Source organism: Phycodurus eques, chromosome 14 (assembly GCF_024500275.1).
Source record: "Phycodurus eques isolate BA_2022a chromosome 14, UOR_Pequ_1.1, whole genome shotgun sequence".
Lineage (NCBI taxonomy): Eukaryota > Metazoa > Chordata > Actinopteri > Syngnathiformes > Syngnathidae > Phycodurus > Phycodurus eques.
In genome coordinates, this window is record NC_084538.1 from 24,376,269 (window position 1) to 24,386,374 (window position 10,106).

Below are 10,106 nucleotides of genomic sequence, written 5' to 3' on the forward strand. Positions count from 1 at the left end.
CCAAAAATGAAGTTTCCTATTTTGTAGAACATATTTTCGGAAGAGGCTCAATACATATTTGGATCTCGGACTTTTATGTGCATATATGCCTTTTTTGCATGAAAAACGAACACAACTGCGTGTCAGTGTCCTTTTTTTTTTGGGGGGGGGGGGGGGGGGGGAAATGCATTCGCTGACGATTGCCCAAAATTGGAAGTCGTCAGTAACCTTTTTGAAAATAGGACTTTAAGCGCGGCTGTTTGCGCACGGGGGACACTCACCAAAGCGGCATGATAAAATTGCTAAACTGGCACTTTAGTATTTTATTTCGGATTTTTTAAGTGTTTTCCAACCGTTATTGATCAACTGATACGACCACATAGAACGCCGAGCCACACATCCGGGTATCAAAGCAACTGGAGGACACAATATTAATGAATGAATTCATTCTCGGCTATTTCACTTCCGCTGTAATGTTTTAATCGCCGTCCTAATAAGTATGCGTTTTTGTGTTGATTTGATTTTTTTATTTTATTAGGATTATTTTCAATCGACACACGGGATGCTCCAAGATGAATCCAAAGGTGTCACGTGGGGCACGGGGACATGAACACGAGTGCGTGTGTGCGTGTGTGTGTGGCCATTGCGCCTCTCCATTCTCTTAACATTCCAACTTAAATTAGATATAAATAGACAACGCATCATACAATGGGGATATGTACAGCCGTGCAACAGGGGGCCGCCCGCCATCCGCCATCCGCCATCCGCCATCCGTAAACTCAGTCTGAGTCCGCTTCGCTTTTGCGCTGCTCCGTTTTGGGGGGTTTGCTCCATTTCCGAGTGTTCTCTGACTCCTCCGACGACGACCTTTTCTGCCTCCTCCATTTGGCTCGTCTGTTTTTGAACCATACCTGAGAAGAAAGCATTCATTCGAGCATGTTCATCGGGTTGCAAATGTGTCCAACTCACATCTCAAGCACAATGTCGTTATTTTCCGGGGGTGGAAATTGACGCGGAAAATGAAACGGTTTGTTTTTTTTTTGTTGTTTTTTTTTCATGCGCAAAAGGCCAATTTGGTTAACGAATGGGAATTTCGACTATGTTGCTGATTCGTTTACGAGCGTGTCCTTCTTCGCTTGACATCCCCGCAACTTTGCCCGTGTGCCTTTATTTTCGCCGTGTGCAATATTCCAGATCAAACACAACCGTGAATTCCGATTTGGGATTTGGAGTCAGCATGTGCGTGTCATCGCTTGCGCAGCGCCGCTGTGGGCTATTTTGGATTTGGATGCAGTCGCCGTTGAACTGCGTCTGTACAGCCGGTTTCCGACTGTCTTGATGTTTTTGCTTGTTGTTTTTTTTCTTGTGAATTTGGAATCTGACGCTACATTTGAATGGATTCCTACGCCAACATTGGCGCGCATTTGAATGGAACTTTCCCACTCGCAGATGACATCGTATGCAGATTGCGGCGTACAAACGTAAATAAGTCCACGCGAAGGTCGGAGGAGGCGTTGTTGTGCTGACCTCGACCTTCTCCTCCCGGAGGTGGACCTTGCGAGCGAGTTGTTCGCGCGTGCCTACGTCGGGGTACTTGGTCTCCTGGAAGAGGCCCTCCAGAGCTTCCAGCTGCTCGTCGGTGAAGATGGTTCGGTGCCGCCGCTTCCTGCGGCAGTGCAGCTGGTTGAGGAGCTGCAGCTCGGTCCGCGAGAAGCCGCCCATGTTCACGTAGGACATCACGTGGTGCGGCACCGGGGCGACCAGCACCGAGCCCGGACTGTCGTAGCCTGCGGGGGGGGGGGGGGGGGGGGGGGGGGGGGGGGAAAGCCTTCAACGCGCTGGGATTTTGCACAACGGGCCCATTTAAGATGGAACGATCCGGTCACCGGCTTCGACTCAATTCAAACCGCCGCCGCCGCCGCCGCACTGTGTGGAATGTCCTTTTGTGTCTTTCTCGCTCGAACCACTTCCAAGCACTTTTCACTCATCCTGGAACTCCCTGACACTCCGGCGCAATGGCCCGCGCGAGCTGAGCTGCATCTTTTCCTCTGAGGGGGATCCCCAACCCTTACAAATCCCTAAATGCTCCACTTCCCTGCCCCCCCCCCCCCCCCCCCCCCCCCGGCTTTCTCGTTTCACGCAAAAATTTAACCCACCGGCGGCTTTAATTGCCCCCATTTTTCAATCAATCCGCTGCAAGGTCATTGGAGGAAATCAATCGGGTCGCGGCCGATGAAACGCGACCACTTTTGAATGGAGCACTTTTCGGTGTTGATTTCTGGCCCCACAATACATCCGGGAGTCGGACATAGAGAAGAAAAGAAAAAAAAAATACAAGAGGCCTTGAAATTGGCCTTTTTCAAGGCTTCGTGGCGATCGATGTCGCAGTGTGGGCAACCCCCCCCCCCCCCCGTCCATTCTCAATGAGACTCAATCTAGTGTTGTGCGAGACGGACCTTTTTTCTTTACCACATTTGTGCGGATATATCTATCTATCTATCTATCTATATAGATAAATAGATAGATATGTCTATACATAGCAGGGCCGCAATGGCGACAATCTCGGGGTGGCGAGGAAGCGGCGGTGCGAGCGAGCGTCGTACCTGGCGCGATGCAGGCGCTTTGCTGCGGGTTGAGGCCGTGCACTGCGCCGCAACACGGCGGCCCCGCGGCGCCTCGGACGTGCAGCTGTCCGTAGTAATAGCCGTTATATCCCAGCGGGGTTCCGTTCACCGGCTGCGCTCCGGGGGCGGGCGGCCCGCACGTGGCCGCGTACAATCCGTTGTAGTCTGCGTACACGCAGTCGCGCGGGCCCCCGGCGGGCAGCGCGACCGGGCCGCTCCGGTGCAGCAGCAGCGGCTCCTTGCAGCTCGGCCGTCCGGACAGGATGCTGTCGATGCTGAACATCCCGGCGGGCATCGCGACGGCGCAGTCGCCGCAACTCAGTCGAAAGAGCGATCGAAGAAAGGGGGACGAAACAGCTCGAGGCGCGCCCGCCGCGGTGACTGCGGCAGTAACTTTTGCCCCTTGTGGAGAAGGGCGGCCTGTTGCTTCGAATGGGGCCATGCGCGAGAACGGCAGCCTTTATACTGCGGTGACGTCACGCTCGCGGCGCGAGCTGCGAACGGCCTGTGTATTCGCGATGAATCCAATTAAGGCCAAAGTCGGGAGACAAACAACACTCGACTTTCGTGGCGGCAGACAGCATCGCGGGTGCCGGGACGCGTCGACATTGCAACATGTTGCAACCTTTGTGTTCGTCGAGCGGAATGGAAGACCTTTAATAGTAGGGTGCGTTTTAATACCCCCCCCAAACAAATGCGCACGATGAAATGAAGTACTTTTTCAGCGTGGAAGACAAAACGACGGTGGCGTTATTACACAGGAACTAAGGAAAATACGTCAGTTTACCGCGTTTGAATCACGTGCAACCCAATATTAAGTGTTGGTTTGTTTTTCAGTGCATATGACGCAAATGTTGCCGAATGCTGTATTGCAAATGAAATGCTGTGGAATTCAGCGTTTCGGCATTCGGCGACATTTGCGTCAACGCATTTGCACAAACCACTCGACGCTCCGTTGTGACACTTGCACGAAACTCCAAATTGTGGACAAGCGCCGGTTTACACGGCTGCGGTGTGTTCCCGCTGAACAGCAGGAGTTCCATTTTCTATTTGTATGATCAGAAATGGGGAGGGGGGGCAGGTAGACTTGGCCCAAATGCGGCGACGCCAACGCACAGCGACATGAGCCTATTCGCACGCGTCCACGATCATAGCGAAGGTTCATGTCATTATCCCCTCCGCTCTCCTCTCCGCGGGGAGCCCAGCAGAACATTTCCTCCTAACAGCAGCTGTCCTCCCCGCAGGTCACCGACACGGAACATTGCCCCCCCCCCCCCCCCCCCCCCGACTGCGCTAAGATAACGGCCCATTATCGCCTCTATTCAGCTCGGAAAAGGGAGCTTATTGACTCCAATCAACATATTCCGAGTGCTGCTTATGTGTGTGTGTTGCAGGAACGTGGATTTCCAGTTCATTTCTTAATCCTCAGCAACTGATTGAGGGTCTTAACACACACACAGCAGGCTGGCAGATAAATTGAAGATTCCAAATGTTGTTTCCGAGATTGCTGAAATGTGTCTCACAATTTTGGGTTAAAAAGGTGAAAAGGGTGCTTGTTTCCAAACATCCATCCATCCATCCGTCGGCAACGCCGCTTATCCCGGTTAGGGTCGCGGGGCGCCGGAGCCCCCGTCCCGGCTGAACTTCGGGCGCAGGGCGCGGAAAGACGCGCACAAGCGACCGCGACTTTTTCCCAAACATGCACAATATCAAATGTCCGCAACCAGTTATTATTTGAAAAAGATCAACACAAACAACATACAGTTTTCATTGCAGTTCCTTTTTTTTTTTTTGGATCATTATTATTATTATTATTATTATTATTCAATCTACTGCGTGATATTTCAACGTGAAGCGAAAATAAGCGCCCGCTTCCTTTCTGAAATTCGTCATAAAAATAATAACAATGCGATGAAGACACGTGATACACGTTGCTGAACGATTCATGCATTGCCACCCGCGATGATTTTCCTTGCGATCCCAGTGTGAGGAAAACCTGAACACACAATACTTGCTTGTTCGAAATATCATCTCATATGGAGATTTAAATCTTCCCAAAAAAATACGGCGTGATCACACGTTTTCTCTTTGATTGCATCGCTCACCTCGCAATGAAACTTGATTGAGCTATTTTGGCTTCAAAACGGACCCCTGTCCGGATCCGTGGCGATCCATCATTTGCAAATGTAAGAACCCCTTCAATTAATTTATTGACATATTAATGACACGTGCATACAGTGCAAGCAATATCAGAGCATATACATATGCTATAACATATGCTGAGCTCCTTCCAGTGGCGTGCAAGTGTGTGTGTGTGTGAGGGTGGGGGGGGGGGGGGGGGGGGGCGCTATCGCAGCTGACTCCAGGGCAAAGGTGAGGTATTCCCTGGACTGATCGTATATATTAATAATAAGATCACTTATAATCTATTTTCTCACCATTTGTACGGACAACAGATTTGAGACACGTTTTTGAAATGACCACTCACCACTGCCGGTGGGGTTACACTTGTCCCAGCAATTGTCACACACTGCAGTGCGGTAGCCCGGGTTTGCATCCGCAAAGTTCTGTCATTCCGACTAAATTCATTCCGATTTATGGTTTCCATGGAGAAAATGTACTTCTGATCGGAGGTTAGGGAAGGAATATTCCAGCCATGTGAAACTGAAAGAAATTCCATTCAGATTCGCCGGCCTGCCTATTCCGATTGAGGTTTTAATATGTTTATATGGATTGTCATTCACTTGGGACTTCTAAATCGATTATAATCGGAATAGAAGCCTCCGTGTAAACCGCCCTAGTGATGGTAAGACTTTTTCATCAAGTACCACCGCAAAAAAAAAAAAAGGTACACACTTAAAACATACTACATATTCAACCCTAAACTTTTTTTTTTTTTTTTTAACCCAATTTGGGTTATAGTTAACCTAATTAAAGGGTCAAAAAGGGACCCACTGCGACTTGGGTCAATTGGACCCCAACAACTGGACTACTCATCTGAACAAACTTTTTGGGTTAAATGAATAACCAAACTATTTGGATCAAAATAATCCTCAAAATTAGGTTATTCGATTACCCAACAATGGGGTAATCTGATGCAACAATTTGGTTACTCTGAGAAAAAAAAAAACGCAAAAAATTGGATCCAACCAGAAATTGGGTTGATAAATCAGCCATATAAGCCAATAAATGGTTAATTTGACTCAACAATTTGGTTAAATTCAGAAGAATAATTCAGCAATTTTAACCCAAGAAAAACAACCCAGGAATTGGGCTAATAAAATAACTCAACCGTTTTTAGAGTGAGCTCTCCAAGTACAACCAAAATAACCAACAAAAAATACTGTAAAAACAAGGGAGAGGTTTTATTACAAAAAGTATATTCAATATTATTGTAAGAAACTGTAACATTAAAAGGTAGACTCCAGCACGCCCGCGACCATAATGAAGATGAAGATGAGTGAAAGGTATACTTAAACAATGATTCAATGAAAATGTATTGCACGTAAAAGTTAAATAACAATTGTACTGAAATAAATGTTTCCAAAAAAAAACAGTTCCTAATGATTAAATGCAAACGTATTGTACTGTAAATGAAATTAAACTGAAGTGTATTCCAAAATGTACTGTGCTGGATTAAAAAAAGGTTTGACAAGATGTATGGACAGTTACACAATAAGCTTCATTCTGATATGATTGATTGTATTGAATGTTTTCAATGTTTTACATTTTATTTGTATGGAATTCAGTAATTATTTAGCATGCCACTAGAGGGAACCTGCGTACCCCGAGTGGTTCTTGTACCACACTTTGAGCATCACTGCTGCAGCATAAGGAAAGAAAGAAAGTTTTCCCCTTCACCTAGCAAAGGTGAGTACATGGAGCAGATTTAAAAACAAAAACCCGCAAGAGTCACTACAAGCATGCATCAACTTAGGCGGCCCTGTATGCGCCCATTCTTGAGTCCCCCTCTGTACAATTCTACATTCTCATAAATAGGGGGGTGACAGTAATTGAAAAGTTTACATTATTCATTTTCTCTGCAATAATACCTGTAATAATCAGGCTAGGACACACTATTGTAACTCCAGTATATGGGTCATTTTCATATAATTTGATCAATAACGGTGAAGACACGGCCCACTGAACTTCATTTTGAAAATCAACACATTTTACTGATAGGAGTATTTGAATTATCGGCAGTTGTTATCCATCAAGAGGTAATACTGTCATTTTTTTTCTTTGACATTTTTTTTTTTAATGCTAAAACATCTTTACCATTAGGTGTCTTTCGACATGTTTTCAAAAAATGCTGATAACGTTTTTTGATATATAGGATTTTACTCCTTATTGATTTGTACGCGGCGGCACGGTGGGCAACCGGTTAGAGCGTCTGCCTCCCAGTTCTGAGGACCTGTGTTCAAATCCGGCCTTCCCTGTGTTGAGTTTGCACGTTCTCCCCGTGCCTGCGTGGGCTTTCTCCGGGTAGTCAGGTTTCCTCCAACGTGCCTGGTAGTTTAACACCCGCGACCCGCGTGAGGAGAAGCGGCTCACAAAATGGATGGATGGATGGATGCTTTTTCCCATGGAAACTAACACAAATGCATTTTTGATTCCTTTTTGATTCGTTTCCAAGCGCTCTTTCTTTGTCACTCAAGCTGTCTTTACCATTAAGGCCGCTGAAGAGGCCCTCATTATGTCATCAGAGGGATCTGTTATCTGAAGTGCCAGAATGTGGCAGCCATTTTGCATTAACACAACAGCAGGCAGCAAAATAAATGGTGTTATTTCTGAGATAGGAGTGAATATGTATGAATTTGTGGAAGTGTCGGAACGATCGCGTGTTCTTACCGTTACTACAATTGTGTAAAGGCAGAGTCTAATGGGTGTAATGAGTGGTTCAGCTGATTTATGCACTTGTATCTGCAGAGTTTGAAAGGCAACATGTAACTTGTGCAACTCTTCAGATTATTATTATTTTTTTTTAGCTGGTTCTCTTTACCGTTAACATTTACTCATATAAAACCGTCTATCCATCCATTTTCAATCATCGATACAAGAAGGGTGGCCTATTGAGACACCCAAAAGCCTTCAGCCAGCATCGAAGCAATAAGTCTGCAGAACTTGATAGCGCAAAGGTTTTTAGAATATGTTGACAGTTAGAAAGACATCTTAGCGGCCAGTCAGTTTATGAAGCATAATAATAATTAAACAAAAAAAAAAAACATTTCGGCAAAAAGTCTCTTATTGGAAAGACCGACAACAAATACTTCCAAGAAGAGTGCAAACCTATGATCTTATTTCAGGGTGGGAAGATTGTACCTGCTTGGGAGCATGCACTCAACCCCCATTACACGTCTAACGCCGACCCCCCCCCCCCCCCCGCCCCCCCACCACAAAATACACACTCCCTTTGTCGAATCGACTTAAGATATTTTGGTTCGGTGTTAATGTGCTGTCATGTGTCTGAAATGGCCCAGCTGCTTTCTTTTAGCGTTCATCAATCATTCATTTTACCCAGCATCCATCAGGCAATCCTGGTAATTACTGATCACAGGTCAAGGGGTGGGATCAAGGAAACACACTCATACATATTGCCTGCCGTCTGACCGTGTGTCACGTCATGAATCAGAAACACATTTGTACATTAGAGGGTCTGAAACATGCCCTGTATTCACATACTCGAGGTAATGCTGCACCGTTCGGATTGACAAGAAATTCAAATGAGCTCCAAGTTGTGCCAAGAGCTTAATGGAATCTATCACAACAAACCTGGCTGGTTTGCAGACAGTACAATTTACCCTCTTTTAACACTAGACTGGCTAGCGCTTGAATATTTTTGGGGGGATACTGTACATATGTATTGTATATATTTGATCATATATTTTAGTCTCCCAAATTTCGCAATACACTCAACCCTGATTTTCGATAAAAATGATGAGGCTGCACATCAAATGCATTCCCGTAATGTTGACACAGTTCTGTGAAGTGGTGCAAAGTTAAAATAATCTTGATCTCAGCAACCAGCGAGGGTGCTATCACAGGCACAAATCCACAAGTCCGTAAATACTTTTGATAAAGTACAACTATTGTGTAAAGATTTAATATCACAGCAGAGACTATATTTTATGGTTTTCTGCGACATGTTGAAAAATACAAGCATTATTTTTTATTTTATTTACCCTTTATTTAACCAGGATTGACAAACTACTTCAAAAGAGTGTTCTTGCCAAAACAGCAACAACACCGTTTTAGAGTTGCCACAGCCAGCTATAAATGCATATAAAATAGTGGACCAATAAAAGAAATGTTTTCTACTGTAGTTGAGAATATAAAGCATTGACAAATGTTGCATTGTCCCCTACAATGTAATGATTGGCTTGTACCGATGACAAAAATTGTGATCGAGAAACTGGTCAAGTGCTGGTCAGATATTGTACTCAGCAAAGCATTTTCAAGAAACAAGAACACACCACAATTATGCCTGGTTTGTACCAAACGTATTGAATTGACCTTTGACTGTGTTTTCGTTCATCCGGTGTTGATTATCATTTCAAGTTAAACTAGTTCCTAAACGAGACGGAATAGTGAGATTTTGAAGAAGCTTGGTCGGAAACAATTCTTAATAAGAATGAAATCTGTTCTTCTGTGTTTTCAGTTGGAGTTGGTGATTGCTGGCAGACTGCCACAAGTTTATTTTTACATAAAACTATTCAAATTGACCTTCAAATATCATCTTTTTTTACGTGAAGTATGGAGTCTTTCCATTATGAAACGCTGTACATACAGGGCCTTAGTAATTTGCAGCCTGCCTCTTCCACCTTCTGAGGTCTGATGAATACCAAGTGTGATGGCATATAACCAAGACCCAGGGCAGCAGAGGAAGCGGAGCATGGAGTCGCTTGGAAACAGAACCAGATTGTTGAGCACTGGGAGGTATTACCCAGCCAGCACCTGGCCTGTATTGGTCCCACCCTTCTGTGAAAGTCAATCTAAAAACGTAACTATGTTAAGCTACTGGCTGGGGTTCCCATTTAATCCAATACAGGTGCCAAAATAATGAAAAGTGTGTGTTTGGGTCAGTGAGCAATAGCATTATACCTACAGCATATACTCATTTTGTGGTTTACAGCAGTAATTTACTCACAAGATACACACACACAAATCTCATCAGTAAGCAGTAGTATGACACATATATACTCATTCGCTGTTTAGAGTAGTCATTGACTGCAAAATGAAATGGAAAAAAATGACTGAGCAATGTCGATCCATGTTTGACCAAGCCAGAGAGCTGTAAATCTCCAGAGGTCTTAGCAGACTGACATAAGACAATTAACATGTGATCACTTTAGCCCCTCGTAAACTAAGCTCATATAACAATGGTGCCATTGTGTATTACAAATATTTTAACGGAGAATTCATCCTCAATATTCACTGATGACAGAGTGGAATTAGTCGCCGATCTATCCACACCAGCCACTCCCTATTGTGTAAGCAGTCTTA

General features: G+C 45.0%; 1 protein-coding gene across 1 annotated transcript; it reads right to left on the reverse strand.

Moving 5' to 3' along the window:
- Positions 1-436: 436 nt before the first annotated feature.
- Positions 437-2,998, reverse strand: gsc (goosecoid). The gene is made up of 3 exons (XM_061696838.1): positions 2,583-2,998; positions 1,507-1,766; positions 437-890 (listed from the first exon to the last, which is right to left on the reverse strand). Exons 1-3 carry the CDS (start codon positions 2,896-2,898, stop codon positions 759-761), a joined length of 708 nt encoding a protein of 235 aa, XP_061552822.1. The 5' UTR covers positions 2,899-2,998; the 3' UTR covers positions 437-758.
- Between the last annotated feature and the right edge of the window lie 7,108 nt (positions 2,999-10,106).

Coding starts and splice junctions, on each gene's coding strand:
- gsc (XM_061696838.1), bottom strand. CDS start 2,898: ATGCCCGCCGGGATGTTCAGCATCGACAGCATCCTGTCCGGACGGCCG. Junction 1,767..2,582: donor AAGCGCCTGCATCGCGCCAG/GTACGACGCTCG, acceptor CCCCCCCCGCAG/GCTACGACAGTCCGGGCTCG. Junction 891..1,506: donor TCCGGGAGGAGAAGGTCGAG/GTCAGCACAACA, acceptor CTTTCTTCTCAG/GTATGGTTCAAAAACAGACG.